The following is a 16738-nucleotide window of genomic DNA, read 5'->3' on the forward strand; positions in this document are numbered from 1 at the left end:
AAAGTTGAAATTGGTATTCAAATACACAATAGTGAGTCACTTTGCGTGCATGACATACTTCACAAAATAAAATGCATAAATATGATCACAAATATAAATATATGCAAAAGCACATGCTTCAGAATGAAATACAGTGTTTCCTCGTTTATCGCGGGTTCATCTTTCGCATCCTCATTGTTTCGCAGATTTTTTACAGCGTGCTTTTTTTTTTTGTTTGTTTGGGTTTTTTTTATTAAACACGCTTTTTGGTTTGTTTATTTTTTTGGTATTTGCGCGGCCTTATCTCTTGAACCCGACGTCCGACCGGGGATTGCGGATTCGTCTTGACGAGACCTTCCCAACGGCGTTGCACGACATTGCATTACGGAGTTAGAAAATATATACTGTGCTGTAGTATAAGTAAAAATGAAAAAGAAAGAAAAAAAAAGAATGAAAAAGCATTCATAATATACTAAAAATCATACCAAAATGAAAAAACCTTATAAATGAAAAAATTACTGTGCTGTATACTGTAATAAATAAAAACAAAAAACCAAAACAAAAAACATACTTTTACTGGAAAAAAAATGAATGTAAATGAAAAAACAACATATTATGAATGAAAAAGCATTTATAATAAAGTAAAAATCATACCAAAACGGAAACATAATAAACAAAAAATTATATATAATTAACAGATTATTATTATTTTTTTTTAATTAAGGTGGATTTCCATTATCGTGGGTAGATTTTGGAACGTTAACACCATTGATAAACGAGGGAACACTGTACTGTCAGGGATGACGAATGGTATGAGTATACATACTTACGTCTATACTGTACTGTAAATATTTAAATTTCTGCAGTGTATCATTCCCCTTTGAAAAATTCCATAACCGGTGCTTTTGCATATTCATGTTTATAACATGCTATGCACTTCTGGTTAGATGTCATCGGCAAGTCACTAACTTGCACTTTGACGTGCGATGACACTCAGAATTGATGTGATATAAGTTATTTTTTTATATACAGATAACACCATAAAAAAAAACATCTTATGGTCTATTTTTTTTTTTTTTTAACACAGGATCAATGAGGGTGTTATGAAGCATTCAAATGGCGGGTGGACGAACGTGAGTGAAGACGATCTGACAGGAGGTCCGCAACGCTGCGCCGTGCACTTACCCATTCCCCCTTCACCTTCAGTTTGCACAGCAGAGAAAAGAGCAAAACGTTACGCACACAAACGCACCTGACAATTTATCATCTTTACCGCTTTAATCGACATTTATTTGACATGATGACATCAACAGTCAAAATATGATGACGTTTGTGACCAAAATGATCACGTTTTTTTGGGGGGATCATGACGATATCACTAAAATAAACTTAAAATAAATAAATAAATAAATGAATGAATGAATGAATGAATGAATGAATGAATGAATAAATAAATAAATAAATAAAAATACAAATAAAAACTATCCCTTTATTAACCGTGCCCAATTTGATCACGGTTTCTTGCTACACCATTTCATCCCTGGGGGGGTGCCGAGTTGTGTGCATGCCTCGTACCATGATGACGTCGCCGGGGGTGATGCTGATCTCATCGTGGCTGCGCGCGTCAAACGGGTAGAGCGCTCTGTAGTAGACCACCTTGACCGCCTGCTGCTGCTGCTGCTGCTGCTGCTGCTGCTCGAAGCCGCTGCCTGCTGCTGCCTTCTGCTCAAACAGGCTCGCCACTGGAGCCTTTTCTGCTGTTCGAAGAAAATAAAAATGATATGTGCAAGTCATATCAAGTCATTGATGTTTCAAGGTACTGCGGCAAAAATCAAGCAACCACGCTCAGAATTCAAAACACTTTTCCCTTTAAAAGAACGAGAATGCCATTAATTCATGCCAGCCCTCCCCAAAAAAAATCAACAAAAAATATTAAGAATAATTTTTTTATTGATGGATTTTTTTCTAATAGTTTTAAAAAATATCTTAGCAATTTTTCCCCAATTTCTGCGGGTTTCGCCATTTATTTATTTTTTATGGAAAACATTTGTTTGTGGTTTGTCCACGTTTTTAAAAGAATCTTTTTGATTTTTGATTTTTTTTTGTGAGGAGTAAGCGGTTAAGAAAATGGATGGATTGATGGATGAATTCAAACTGTTTGTCAATTCCACACTGATTTTTGCTATTTACAGGCCTCATACGTCGAAACACTTTCAAGCCAATGTCCTTGACCCGAGTCCCCTTACCAATTGTAAGTACGTATAGCAGCTTTTTTACCAACCTGTCGAGGCCCAGGGATCATTGGGCTGGCTGAAGAGATTATTGAGTTTCTCCTGCATGTCCTTCTTGCCCCGCGATTCGTCGTCCTTCTCCTCCACGGACCCGGCGGTCTTGCGACCCTCCGAGTCCTCCTCCAGGCCTCGCCGCTTCCTCTCCTCTTCCTCCTGGGTCACTCGGTTGAGCCAGGCGTGCGAGGCGGAGGCGGGGCTCGGCGCCTTCAGGGCGGAGCTTCCTGCGTCATCGTTCCTCCAAGCCAGCGTTTTGTCCGAGGGCAACCTGAAGCACAAGGTGACAGTCAGGTCAGGTGACCATAATGCAAATGTGACTTTTTAATGCTTTATTATACAAATACAGTAATCATCTGCAAAGCTTCAGTTCACGATTCACAAACACAAATATTTTCATTTTTTTTTCTGTGGAACATATCCTCATGCACCACATGCCCAGATCTACAGGAAGACCAAAACTGGCAAAATTCAAAATAAATAAATAAATGACTAAACGTGAAAATAAAAATGGATGTAAAAAATATATATAATTTGAAAACTACATAAAAAAAAAAAAACCAAATGGAAATAAAAAAAATAACAAATATGCATATATTTATTTATTATATATACACATTAATAAATACATTTGTATTTAATTTTTGAATATTATTTTTTTATCCATTTTTATTTTCACTTATATCATGTATTCATTTATTTAGTCATGTATTTATTTAGACATTTATTTCGTAATTAATTTATTTATTTATTCATTCATTTATTTTTAATTTTGGCAGTTTTGGTCAGAACCACTCAAAAATTAAATACAAATGTATTTATATATATTTTTTGTTATTTTATTTCTATTTTTTTAATATAATTTTCAAATTATATTTTTTATATCTGTTTTTATTGTCACTTTTTTTTTGTAACTTTTTATATTACCATTTTTCCACACACAAAATGAAAGTCGCACAAATAAATGACTAAACGTGAAAATAAAAATGGATGTAAAAAATATATATAATTTGAAAACTATATAAAAAAACAAACAAATGGAAATAAAAAAAATAACAAATATGCATATATTTATTTATTATATATACACATTAATAAATACATTTGTATTTAATTTTTGAATATTATTTTTTTATCTATTTTTATTTTCACTTATATCATGTATTCATTTATTTAGTCATGTATTTATTGAGACATTTATTTCGTAATTAATTAATTTATTCATTTATTTTTAATTTTGGCAGTTTTGGTCAGAACCACTCAAAAATTAAATACAAATGTATTTATATATATTTGTTGTTATTTTATTTCTACTTTTTTAATATAATTTTCAAATTATATTTTTTATATCTGTTTTTATTGTCACTTTTTTTTTGTAACTTTTTATATTACCATTTTTCAACACACAAAATGAAAGTCGCACAAATAAACAAGCAGACTTGCAAACAAAAAACTCAACATTGCGAGAGTTTGCCAAATCCAAAAATAATATGGTTTTATTTTCACTTTTATTCATTTATTTATTTAGTCATTTATTTATTTTGAATGTTGGCAATTTTGGTCCTCCATACAGATCATCTCAACTCAACTTTATTTCTAAAAGTTTGTCTATATGCCAGTCTCGGGACTGGCCGTGCAGTTTCAGGAGGCGTCGGCACGCCTTCGGCGCATTTGAATCCTACCGGTTTTCCTGCAACTCGGCGGACTTCCTGTCAATCGGCGCGTGCATCATCGAGTGCGCGTCTCCTTCCAGCTCCTTCTGCTTCTGCCTCTGCTGCCGGCTGTGGATCTCCCTCAGTTCCTGCCAGGCGACACGGGAGATACAGGAACCCAGAGTGGTAAGGGAGGGAGAGTGGGATCGGATTGGCTGGTTGCTACGGGTTACAACGGACAACAAAAAAACAGCAGCAGCGACGACGGCGGTAGCGTCAACAACAATATGTATTAGTTCGGGGACCAATGTGCAGTTATGACAACCAGCTGTGCCATTAGAAATCTCATCGCTCATTCCAGCAGACTAAACTTGACTAGAATGCGGAGATAAATCGACTTGAGATCACCCCGCAACAGGAAGTGAAGAACACAATGTGCCATGCATGCATTCTGAATACAGTGGACGCCCGCCCGTGTATTTGCGGTTCGGCATTTGCAACTGAAAGTGAACCTTTTGTTTTTGCTTGAACCTGACATCCCAACCAGTTACACACTCAGCCAAACGTCCACGCTGGAGATCAGAAGGCTGTTTTGTGAGTAGGCAGAAGTTCCGCAAACACACTTGCTGCTTTTGCCCGGGATGGTTTCGGCAAACTAGGACGAACGACGGCACCAAAACCAGTGGAAACAACAGCTCAGCAGAACATCGCAACCTCTATTTGTAGCTGGTGTTAGTTTATATCGTCATTGGGCATTTTTAAGCAATGTTTGTACACTATTAAAGTGTTATAATCCCTCGTAAGGCAGCATCCATTCGTCGTGGAAATTTGCTATTTATGCTGAGGCTCGGCCATTTTCCTTCGCAAACAGCGGACGTCCACTGTACACATGACAAGCACACACTGAAGCACATTTAAACTCTCTCTGCTCTGACTCGACAACTGACACATGTAGCATCGATAACGTCTTCAAGTTCAATCAGCAAACGCTTCAGGACTGCTAGCATCACAGATGATATTAGAGGATGTGGAGATGGGCAAAGAAGCAGAAGAGAACATGTGAAGCAAAGAGAGATGCGATTAGGGATTAAATAAGGGTGGAAGTTACACTAAAATGACAACTTTCTTGACTTTGAAACGACGCCTTTGCCCTGGATGAGCGCATGTCGTCAACCGGACACGTTACCAGCACACAACCAACACACACACACAGCACGCCAGGGTCAGTGCATGCATGTCAAGCCTCAGCAAAGACAACAAAACCAAAGCAACCTGGGCCGGTAATGCTTTCCTTTTCTATGGTCATGGCCAAGTTCCCCCACATTATCTTACAACCAATGTGGACCAAACAATGGGAGAAAAAAAAATGCAGAGCTTTGTAGGCTACTGTACAAAAACAAGTGGCTGTGAAAGGTTAATTCTCAAATACTTAAATCATAATAGGTCTCCCTTTAAAAAAAAGAAAAAAAAAGAAAAAAAGCTCACGCTACAAATGTTCATGCTTCTGACTCATTCTTGTCTACAACTTTAAAAGTGTAGTAGCTTTCTCAAAACAATGTTTTATGCTCTGGAAAGGTCTTTTTAACTATTTGAAATGTTTTTGTTTTGCTTTTTTAATCATCATCAATCAGGCCGCATCCCAGTCGCAGTACCACCCCAGTCCAGCAGCGGCAGTGTGCTCTACCTGTCTCCCTCTCTGCGCGCCGTCAAGTTGTCGTCGCAGGGCTTCTATCCTGGCACAGTGGCTGGCATAGAACTCACACAGAGACTGGCATGGGCAATGGAGCAAAAAAAACAACAAAAAAAGGGGGGAACAGTGTGGAAGGGGCAATAAATCAAGGAGTAGAAAACAGAAGGAAGGGTTCATTGTGCAAATCTCACAAAAGTTTGACAAAGAGGGCGGGGAAAGAGAGAAGGCAGCGGGACGAGGTGGAGGCCAGAGAAGAGCAATGTTGCAATGTGGTGAGATTGAAGGGGAGTCAAAAAGAAGACGGAGGGAAGCCAGGTCAAATGTCATTCTCTTTACTTCATGGCAACATGGATCCACCTCCACATTTGATTAGCCATTCAAAACAAATAAATAAATCACTCAGTTTACTACGATGCTTTTACTCCCTTCGAGTCAACATCTCTGTGACTTGATTCGAATATTTGACAGTAAATGCGCCCAAGCCTCCATCTTCCTCGCTTAAGACGCCGGAATTCGTCAGCAACAAATATTAATATGCTACTCACCAACACGCACACAAAAATATACTTATGAATGACAAATCAATGACTAGACTTGCTGCGTAATAGTGAGTTAAAGGTAAATATAGGCAACCACAACAAACGTACATCAACATATTTGCACAATTATAGCATATTAGAAGTGTTTTGAAAAGCTTCATTGAGTGCATTTGGCTAAAACGTCATTAGTTCTTTTACTTCCACACGCATGCTACGCAAAAGCATTTAGCAAACAACATTGTGAGCCAAACAATGGACCTCTTTGGATTTGATGTTTTTTGCTGAGGAATTTTACTTTTCTATTGAAACAACTTATTGGATTTTTAAAAATACCTAGGAAAGGTGCCTCAATGTAAGCTTAATCCTGACCACCGACACCAACCCTTAGGAAAGGAAATATCTGTTACCCATAATCCTTTGTGGCAGCAAAATTCAAAGCACCTGGCCACTGACCAAGTTTACCGACTCGACGGAAAGATGCTCGACTTGCATCAGTCAAACGATGATGTAGTGGAGTGAAATTAAAGTGAAGCGGTGCTGTTCTTTCCTGTTTGGAAGGAAGCACCTTTTCGTTTGGCCTTGAGGAAAAGTGGGATCAAAGTTAGGTTTAACTTTCCAAAGAGGCCCCAATGTGTTGAGATGTTTTGCCGCAGATTTTTCTAAATGGGTAAACACGACAGATTACGGATGTAGTCTGCATTGTGTCGTGTATGTTTCAATAGAGACAGACAGACACTGTTGACGCACACAGACATACAAATAAATGCCAATCGAGAGTTTGTCTACCTTCAGCTGAGTGTTGAAAGCATCGATCTCGAGCAGCTTGGCCCTGGTTTCCCTCTCCACTGTGTCCAGCTGCTCTTTAAGCTGCTGCCTGCTGGATTCCTTCTGGTCCACGGCCTTCTGCAGCGACGAAAGACTGTCGCCTGCACACAGAAAAAAAAAGAAAAAAAAAGTTAGTGGCGGTCAGATATTTACCTGCTACAACAATAAAATGCTTAATTAGTCTATGCACACACAAAAAAAATGAATCTAAATAGTGCAACAATATGTTGTTTATTAAAAAAAGCACTTACGGTGCAGGCTGTTCTGTTGAACCTGTTTCAGCTGGTCGTTGAGACTCTGCTTGTCAGGAATGAGACTCCCGAGCCAATGCTGCGAGTCCTGCAGTGACATAAATAAAACTGTTAGCTGACGCACGGTCATGAAGGCAAAAAGCTGCGAGGAGGTTTTTCGTGAGCATACTTGCAGCTGCTGTTGCAACAGCGTGATCTCGGCGATCCGCGTCTCCCTGGTCTGGTTGGTCTGCTCCACTTCCCTGCGCTGGGCCGACAGGCGGAAGCGGACGTCCTTCAGTTTGCCCTCCAACTGGCTCTTCTTATCGTTCTGCGGCGTGGAAGGGAAGCATATCAACTGCGTTCATCGCTTCCAAAAAGTCATTAGGCTAAAGGCACACAATTAATTAGTGACCATTTGCCGAGTGTGTCGTCTCGTTCTTGTGGCGTTTTAGATTACCAGAGCTTCCAGTTCAAACTCCAGCGTCTTCTTGCGGGCTTTGAGCAGAACGATGCTCTCCTGCTCTCGGTTCCTCTGAGTCAGAAGCTCCTGGCGACGCTGCCGCTCCCACTCCAGCTGCCTCTGACGCTCCAGCTCGCGCTTAGCAGCCTGGACCACACATTTAAATATTCCCATCTACACACTTAAAATATGTGCCCTGGCTCAAAAAAGGTTGGTAGAAACTGTAACGATACCCAAACATCACGATATTATTACGATATGAAGGTCACGAACGATATTATTGAGGTGAGGTTGGCGATACAAAAAAGGTCACAATATTGTAAAAAATCGAGCTCACACTAAAAAAAACACACAATATTGTGCGTTTGTACATTACAGCAACGAGAAATATTATTAAAATATAAATATTACATGTAAAAATACATAAATATAATATATATATATATATATATAGACACTTTCTTGCTAATGCAAGCACACATTGACTTCCTACACACATTGACTGTTCACATTCCCCTTCCTATAACCATAAGCATGGATTTAAAACAAAGGAGCCAAAACATACCCTGTGAAAATGAAATGTACTAAAAAACTAACCACCAGAGGGTGCTAGAACTGTAGAAATTGAAATCAACCCGTTTTTTTGTTTTTTTTTCGTGTGTGTTTTGTTTTTAACAGATGTGCTGCTTTTAATATCGTGACATGACGATGACGATATATTGTGGCAGTTTTAATATCGCAATATCACAATATTGCCGTTATCGTTGCATCCATGGTAAGAAACGGCATCAGAGTTCAGAAAATAGCACTTCTTTCCCATCTAACCTCTCTCCTCTCAATTTCTTTGCGTCGCTCCTCTTCTCGCTGCCTCTCCAGCTCCCTCTGTTTCTCCAGCTGCTTCTCCAACTCTTGCTGCCGCCTCCTCTCTTGCTCCAGCCTCTCGCGCTCCTGGCAAGCAAAAACACAGAAAAGAAAATGGCTCTTACTTATTTTCCTCCAGCAGCTTTCCTCCTCGTTTCATTCAAGCTCTTGCGATTGACGTGGTTTGCGTGGCCGACCTTCCTGTCCTGCTCTTCTCTCTCCAGCGCCGCTAGCCTCTCCTGTTCTTTCCTCTGCTGCTCTTGCAGGGCCTGACGCCGCTTCTCCAGCTCCAGGTTCCCTCGCTCAAAGTTCTCCCGCTTCTTATCCTCGAACGTGACTGTGTGGCGGCAAAAACAGGGTTAAAACCTGAATTTTTGGATGGCTACAGCACACAAACAACTTTTTGAGGTTAGAGAGTAAGAAATAAGGACGTTTATGTTTTGAAATATGTCTAGATTGTGTCTCATACAAACATATGTGTATTCCTATTTTTAAACCTTACTAAACATAATCAAAGCACCTTTCAGAACTCCCCATTAAACTTGTTTTGCACCGTTGCAAACTTCAAAACCTCATTTGTTGGTCCTGTTATAAATCGAAGACCACCTGTAAACTGCATCTCAGCGATGAATTTTTTTTGTGGCCTTGTGACCAGTAAAAGTTGTGGTTGACACTGTTCCACTCCAATCCTCTAGGTGGCGGCATGCATAAAAACTAGTTGCCATCAGTCAGATGTGTGAAGGAGAAGACGACATTATCCGAACCTGGGAGTTTCTTGTCCTGGTTGCTCTCCACCTCCTCCTCTGCCTCCTCGGGGACGCTTTTCTGGTCTGACTGCACGCTGTCGCTTCGCACACGCCTAGAACACACATAACAACACAAAATGGCGCCATATCAACTTGTTTAAGATTATAAGAGGAACACGGAAAAGAGCCGAGGGGACCGTGCATGTATTTTGGTAATAAATGAAATCACGATTAGGACGATCATTTACTTTTTTTTGGTACAAAACAAGAAAATTAAGACAAATAAAATTCTTTGAAACATAATTATGCAAGTTATTTTGGATTAAGCAAAATTTATTAAATTAGTTATTTTAACATTTAAAAAAAGGTACCTTAATATTAGCTCTAGCATAAAAGAACAAAAATATTGTATAAATACGTCTTTGGGACACTTAGTACATGTAAAATAAAACGTATTTATACGTTTTTGGGAGCAAAGGCGTGAAAAGGTCTGATATGGCTTTTCGCGTCACATAAATCTGCCACCTCTGCATACATGTGTTGACATGTACCTGAATGTGGGAGGGATGTAATCCGCCGGCAGCACGGGGGGCAGCGGCAGGCCGGACATGGCCATGTCTATGAGGTGCATGGCCAAGATGAACTCCTCCGCCGTCAGCTTCCCGTCCTGGTCGATATCCGACAGACTCCTGTCAAGAGAAGACAATTTTATGCTCCAGTTCTTAGTGGGCCAAGTTTGAATTGAATAGTCGAAATTTTCAAGTAACGACCATATCGAGGCCAGCTGGCCTTGAGGAAGACTGGACTGCATCAGGATGGTGCGCGCCTGCGGACCTGAACAACAACGAAAACGGCAAAATGTCCATCAATGGACACGCTTGAGAGAGACACACATGAAGGACATTTTATTTATTTTTTTTGTAGGAGAGCATACCAGTCAGGTGGCCGCTCATCATCTTGTCATGGGAGTTGAACAGCTGCCGGTACTTGAGCCTCGACGACTGAGGGACGGCCCAGTCGACGGGCGGCTGACCACTGCCAAGACAAGCATGATAAGACAAATCATCTTTTTTATTATCCCTAATGAATCAGAAAAGGGGTCAGAAATTTGCAGCGACCTACCCGGTGGCATCAAACGAAGGACCCTTTTGCAATTTGGTGCTGGAACGGTTGAAGGGGGCCTTGCTGATTGAAGAAGCTACAAAAGGAGACATACGAGCGTGAGAACCTCACCAAAAAAATCGAGTATGTGCAGTTTACTGGAAGCTAACAAAGTTAGCTAATAATATCCAGCAAAATTATTTGTTGCTTTTCTTATCTTTTGGCTTTGACATGATTGCGTTTTACAGTGTAGTCGGGCTTAATTCAGAACTACTTGCTCACAGGCACATTTGCAGAAATAGACAGCTAACTAAAGCTAAGGATTTACTAGTTTGTGTAATTTTATACTTCATTAGGTGGGCAGACATTTAAAAGACAAAACTTTTTTTTTTTTTTTTTTTTACCAAAACACTCGCATTTCAACAAGGGTGTGAAAATGTTTTATTTCCACCGTACAGGATCCCGGATCAGATAAAACCAAAATGATTATTTGTCTTCTTTAAAACCAAAATGATAATAAACATTTAACGTGGAAATCAGATATAAAAATATGTCAAATCTAAGGTATCACAAACTGTAGCAGTTGTACACAAGGCTAAAGAATGACTGAACAAGAATGCTTTGTTATTGTTATTGTTATATAATTCATTGTTCCATACCTGACTTTTGCATTGGAGTTACACAAACTCCAATTCGTGTCGTTTGTGGATACAGAGACCACACTAATCCATTATCTCTTTGACTGCCAGCCGTTATAAAAACAAAACGAAAAAATCCACAGTGCCAGCCGCTTTTGAGCATTTTAACTCATCTTTCAAGGAAAAAAGAATATTGTTTGCCTTTACTACATATACAATGTGGCTATGAAATGAAAGATCGCATTCCATTCATTGGAATTTTACGAATCATCATGAAACGTCTTTGGCAGTCAAAGAGATTTATTGATACAACTAAAAACTTTAAAATTGAATGATGGATGGAGTTTAATCGTGTCAAAATCCTGTTTAAAGCCCATCATGAAATGTTACCAGTTATATACAAAATAAATTTAAAAAACAGGAAGTGAGTATAAATTAAGAGGAACAGATATTTTCTCCAAAACGAACGATGTATTTCAACTCACAGTGTCAGCTTATTGAACAATCTGGATTTTAAAGCAAAATCATCTCAGTCTATCTGTATTTTTAAAAAATTGACAAAAGCTCAATTACTGGACAAATACATATGGCACAAGGACATGTTGCTAAATTATTGTATAGGATTGTTATAGTGAGAGTGTCTTGACCACTCGCTGTCATTTAGTCTGTTTTGATTATTTTTTGTTGTTGTTGATGAGGGGCAGATTACTTCTTTCTGTCCCTTTACATTTCTCTTTTTTTTAAGGAATGAAATACAATTTAATTTAAAAGTAAAAAAAAAAAAAATGTGACGTGAAAACATCATCAGCCTGTCTAAAATATAAACACAATGTGTGTATTATGTGCAAACACGCTTCGAGAACTGCGCTCACGTCACAAAGATCCATGGGGCACGGGTAAAAGGCCTCACCTGGGTGGGAGAAGCCTGAGATGGGTTGCATCATGCCCGTGGTAGGGGCTCCGTTGGCCATGGGCGGCGGGAGGGGAGGCGGCGGCGCAGACACCAGAGGCGGCGACACCCCGACGGGTAGCGGAGGGAGCGGAAGAGGGGGCACGCCTGGCAGGGGGCCGGCGATGGGCGCCATGGCGGGCATGGGGGGCATGCCTGGAGGTTGGGAAACGCGGACGGCGAGTGAGCGGATCTCCAATTTGCGGTCCGCATGTGCAGCAGGGACGGCCTTACCGAAGCCAGCCTGCGGGGGAAGAGACAGCGGGGTCTGTTTCATACTGGGGGGCAACGCCGGAGGAAGCGGGTGGCCCTGCAGTTTGAGCTTGATGAGCTTCATGGCGATGGAGAACTCGTGGATGTCCATGCGGCCGTCGCTGTTCATGTCGGCCAGGGCCCTGCAAGCGCAAAAGCGAATCTACGTGAGCGACGGTTCTGCGGGATGGAGGGCTTGTTTCGAGCCACAAAACAGGGATGGGTATTGATTCAGATTTCCATAATCAATTCGATTTATGTTCAGAAGGGCTCAATTCGATTCACTTTGATTCTCGATTCAGTTAACTCATTCACTCCCAGCCATTTTCACTGCTCCCGGCTGGATTTTGACTGATTTTGCAAGGCCTACAGAATATTGTGTTCTATTGCTATAAAAACATGGTACCGACCAAAATAAAGATTAGAGTGTCTTCTTTCATCAGGAAAAAAAGTATATTTCAATCTCTTTCCGTTTTGCAGCAATTAACATTAGAATATAGCTAAGCTTCATCATTATTCACAAACCTGTTTAAAACAGTGAGGAAAAGAACTTTTAGCAACATGATTGATCTCTTATACTCTGCTGCCACCTGCTAGCCGTTTTTGTAATAACTACTACTGCTTCAAGCCTTCTCTTCAGTTCAGAGGTTGCATCAAAGCCTTCTGTATGCTCTAGAATTAAAAAACCCCATAAAAAACATATAAATAAGTCTTTGGAGTCATGGTAATATTTAAAATAGAACGTATTTATCCGTTCTATCTAGTATTTGTGACTCTGAATGCGTGTGACTTTTAAAGGTGGGGTCTAGCCTGGTGAGTGGCGTAGGAGTCAACAATTGAGAATATTAGCCAGAGTTCTCAGCTCAAAATACACAGTTAGCTGCTTTTCTTAAAGAGATACTTCACTTATTTATTATAGCAATAAAAAGTGAATATTTTGTCTATAATTAATTTTTTACTTTCATTATTTTTCACGTACAAATAGTACCTTTAATAACACATTTCGCAACTTGCTGTCGACTGAAAATGACATCACAAGAGTTCAGATAACCAATCACAGCTCACCTGTTTTATAGGTTTGGTCATGTGACATTCACAAGCTGAGCTGTGATTGGTTACCTGAGCCCTTGTGATGTCATTTTCAGTCGACAGCAAGTTGCAAAATGTGTTTTGAAAGCTACTAATTGTTCATGAAAAATGATGAAAGTATCAAATAAATTACAGACAAAATATTAATGTTTGACTGCCAAAAATGGCTAAATAAGTAAAGTATCCCTTTAAGTACCATGGTAAACAATTACATTTACATATCACCCAAATACAACTAAATGCAAAAAACTGAAAAAAAATCAAAAATAAAACATCCATATTGATGCGTACGCCGCTCAAGCATTTGTATGTCACAATTATGGACATAGTGACTCAAGAGTTTCACCAGAATCTGTGAGCTGACTCACCAGATTTGAGCCAGGATGGGTGGCGGCAGTCCGGACTGCAGGAAGAAGTTCCTGGCCTGATCCCCTGAAAATGTCAACGCGCGCACACACAAAGGAAGTGAGCAAACGGGATGACACGAGCGTCATCACACAATGGATGACCCTGAAAGAGATGCGGACGCATGTGCCTTCGGAATGCGAGCGTTACCCGTGATGTAGCCCCCCGCGGTGGGAGATAGGCTGTGAAACTGTTGGTCATGTTTGGCCCGCTCGTCCACCGAGATCAGGAACACGTCCGGGCCTGAGACCCCAACAAACACACACACAAACACAGAGAGAGGGAAAAAAAAGGGGGAGGCCAAGATGCGGAGCGACAGGGGAGAAAAAAGGGGAAGGTATGAGGAGAATGCATTAGTCATAAGTTTCACTTCCTGTGGAGAGAATTACTTTGGAGGGACGGCAAGACGACAGGGTGTTGCGTTTACTGACCCGTGAAAGTGGCGGGGAACTGTGCCATGGTTCACTCAGACTTCTTCACAAACAGGACCTGTAAAAATACCAAAGAAAGTATTGAACTCATTCACTCACAGCCATTTTCACTGACTGATTTTGTAAGGCCCACAGAATATTGTGTTCTATTGCAAGAAAACATGGAACTTACCAAAAGAAAAATTAGAGTCTGTTCATGCACCAGGAAGGAAAAAAAGTATATTTGTATCTGTTTCAGTTTTGTAGCAATTAGTATTAGAATATAGCTAAAGTTTCATCAATATTCAAATTCCTGGTGAAAACACTGAGAACAAGAGCTTGTTGCTACATTGCCCTGGCTGATCTCTTATACTCTGCTGCCACCTGCTGGCCTTTTTTTTTTATTTTTAATAACTACCATTGCTTTAAGCCACCTCTTCATGCCAGAAGGTGCCACAAAGCCTTCTGTATGCTCTTGCATTAAAAAAAAGAACCAAAAAATAAACACGTAAATACGTTTTTGGGAGAGAAAGACAAAGTATTAAAAACATTTTAGCGCGTCTTTGGGATTGAATGTGGCTTGTTTTTTTTTTTTTTTTTTTAACCGATGATGAATGTTACTGCACAACTCATGCAAATTTTTGTTAATTGTACTTGGAGACCATAAGAGTGATCTTGGGCCAAAAAATGAATATTGTGTTTTTGTACATTGCAGCAATGAAAAATATAAAAATATTATAAATATTATAAATATAAAAAATATATATAAATATAATATATAGATAGTGAGGCACTACTACAAGCATTACAATAAATTGATATATTTTTTATTAATAAAATGAATTAATGAATTAATAAATAATCAAATGAAATAAGAAATTAATGAATACAATAAATTGAGCTCCTCCCACATATTGACTCTGTTCACAGGCATATTACGTTTCCCTTCATCTGACCATTAGTGTGGATTTGAAACACAAAAGGGCCAAAACATTCCTTGTAAAAATTATTACCTTTAAAATGTAGTTTTTCTAGTTGCTGTCGAATGATGATGACAACAGCTGTGCTATCGTTCTGGGAAAAATATTAACTTTTCACTCCCTGAAAATTGTTCATGAGTCAAGTATGCCTTTAAAAAATGGTGGTGTCCTCTCGATTTAATGGTCATTCACCATAATGAAAAAAAAAAAACTCAGTCAAATTTACTGCAACTGCAGCCCACAAATGAGTAAGTAAATAACACAACCATGTGCGTGTGGCATAACTCTTGCACAAGTAGGTATATTAATCAGATCCAGACCTGTCAACAACCCCCCCACCCCTTGAGAAGAAAAAAAAAGAAAAGCCAGCAGACACTGTGGCCAGTCAAAAAAAAAAAAAAACATACTAAAAATTCTGCGTATATCAAGAAATGTGACAGTTTTGCAGTTCTTCAGTCTAAGGAGGTGTGTTACTGGGCGACAGTCTTTTTTTTTTTTTTTTTTTTAAATCAGAGCTGGAGGACAGAGCGACCATCTTAAGTGGGTCAGAGAGACAAAAGCATAAGCGCACTCGGTCTCACACTCACACATACACAAGCGCAAATACACACCCGATTACAGTTGCGAGAGTGAGCGCCAGCAAAGTCTGCAGAGGGGTAACTACAGCAGAAGGGCTTCTCTGTTCTCAGGCTTTCATGTGAATATTCAGATTGCGGCGGTGGCAAAAACACACTGACACTTTTTTTTTTTTTTTGCACATGGGAAAAGGAGCCACATTGTAGCTACTGTGTATAAAGCATGAGAGCTGTTGGAACACTTTCAATCCCATGATTGAACCAAAGAAATTTGCATAATCAGCACATTCAGAAATGGAGCTCCGAATGACGAGTAACTCAACACAGAGTAGCTAAGTGTCAATCAACGGCCATCTAGGCCGTACTTGGGTGTTCAAAATATGCTAGTAGCACTTGTCGACATCGACTCAAAGCGACTTCGACAGCGACTCCTCATTTCACCCACTGATGACGCAGCATCGGGAACAACTTGGCGTTCGGCGTGTTGCTCAAGGATACTCGGACATGGTCACAACTGCGGTTGAGGATCGAACCCACAACCTTTGGGGTTGGGAGACGACTAGCGGTGGGAACCTCACGAATCACGATACGGTACAATATGCGATACCGCCGCGATCATCGATATATTACTCAGTTCAGAAATCCACGATAATCTACGATAAACTAATAATATAATAATAATAAGAATAACTAAATAATGAATAAGAATAAAATAATAATCAAATAAATATAATAAATAAATAAATAAATAAATAAATAAATAAATAAAAAATAATAATAATAATGAAGATAATTCATAATATAATATAAATATAATATAAATGCATAATAGGGGTCGGTGTGCTAAAAAAAAATCGATATGGCAATATATCAACAATTTGACGAAGCGATACGATCACAAACCAAACATACTCTGCTGTTTGAAGCAGTTAAAATCAAAAATTAAAAAAGCTTTGAAGTCTCCTTTTTCACCAGTACAAGATTATGTTGCAGTCATGTTTGAAAGTTTGAAAGAAAAACAAAAAAACAAAAAAAACAGCGATTGAAAGCGTTTATAGTACACAGCGAT

At 39.4% G+C, this 16738-nt stretch overlaps 1 protein-coding gene across 7 annotated transcripts in view; it reads right to left on the reverse strand.

Moving 5' to 3' along the window:
- itsn1 (intersectin 1 (SH3 domain protein)) overlaps positions 1 to 16738 on the reverse strand; it is a 36096-nt gene that overhangs the window by 16835 nt on the left and 2523 nt on the right. Inside the window, exons 2-22 of one of the 7 annotated variants that reach the window (XM_077495490.1) lie at positions 14136 to 14193; positions 13855 to 13947; positions 13668 to 13731; positions 12193 to 12353; positions 11920 to 12114; positions 10393 to 10468; positions 10205 to 10305; positions 10041 to 10104; positions 9822 to 9959; positions 9289 to 9383; positions 8722 to 8861; positions 8489 to 8611; positions 7661 to 7810; positions 7391 to 7531; positions 7222 to 7309; positions 6932 to 7071; positions 5601 to 5684; positions 3947 to 4065; positions 2261 to 2535; positions 1555 to 1733; positions 1165 to 1179 (exon numbers count right to left, since the gene is read on the reverse strand). In XM_077495490.1, the coding sequence (XP_077351616.1) occupies positions 1165 to 1179; positions 1555 to 1733; positions 2261 to 2535; positions 3947 to 4065; positions 5601 to 5684; positions 6932 to 7071; positions 7222 to 7309; positions 7391 to 7531; positions 7661 to 7810; positions 8489 to 8611; positions 8722 to 8861; positions 9289 to 9383; positions 9822 to 9959; positions 10041 to 10104; positions 10205 to 10305; positions 10393 to 10468; positions 11920 to 12114; positions 12193 to 12353; positions 13668 to 13731; positions 13855 to 13947; positions 14136 to 14163 (2469 nt within the window). In that variant the 5' untranslated portion in view covers positions 14164 to 14193. Of the gene's footprint in view, positions 1 to 1164; positions 1180 to 1554; positions 1737 to 2260; positions 2536 to 3946; positions 4066 to 5600; positions 5685 to 6931; positions 7072 to 7221; positions 7310 to 7390; positions 7532 to 7660; positions 7811 to 8488; positions 8612 to 8721; positions 8862 to 9288; positions 9384 to 9821; positions 9960 to 10040; positions 10105 to 10204; positions 10306 to 10392; positions 10469 to 11919; positions 12115 to 12191; positions 12354 to 13667; positions 13732 to 13854; positions 13948 to 14135; positions 14194 to 16738 lie in introns of all 7 variants that reach the window. The other 6 variants (XM_077495489.1, XM_077495491.1, XM_077495492.1 and 3 more) reach the window with 6 other exon arrangements.

The sequence above is a fragment of the Festucalex cinctus genome, chromosome 14 (assembly GCF_051991245.1).
Source record: "Festucalex cinctus isolate MCC-2025b chromosome 14, RoL_Fcin_1.0, whole genome shotgun sequence".
NCBI classification, from domain to species: domain Eukaryota; kingdom Metazoa; phylum Chordata; class Actinopteri; order Syngnathiformes; family Syngnathidae; genus Festucalex; species Festucalex cinctus.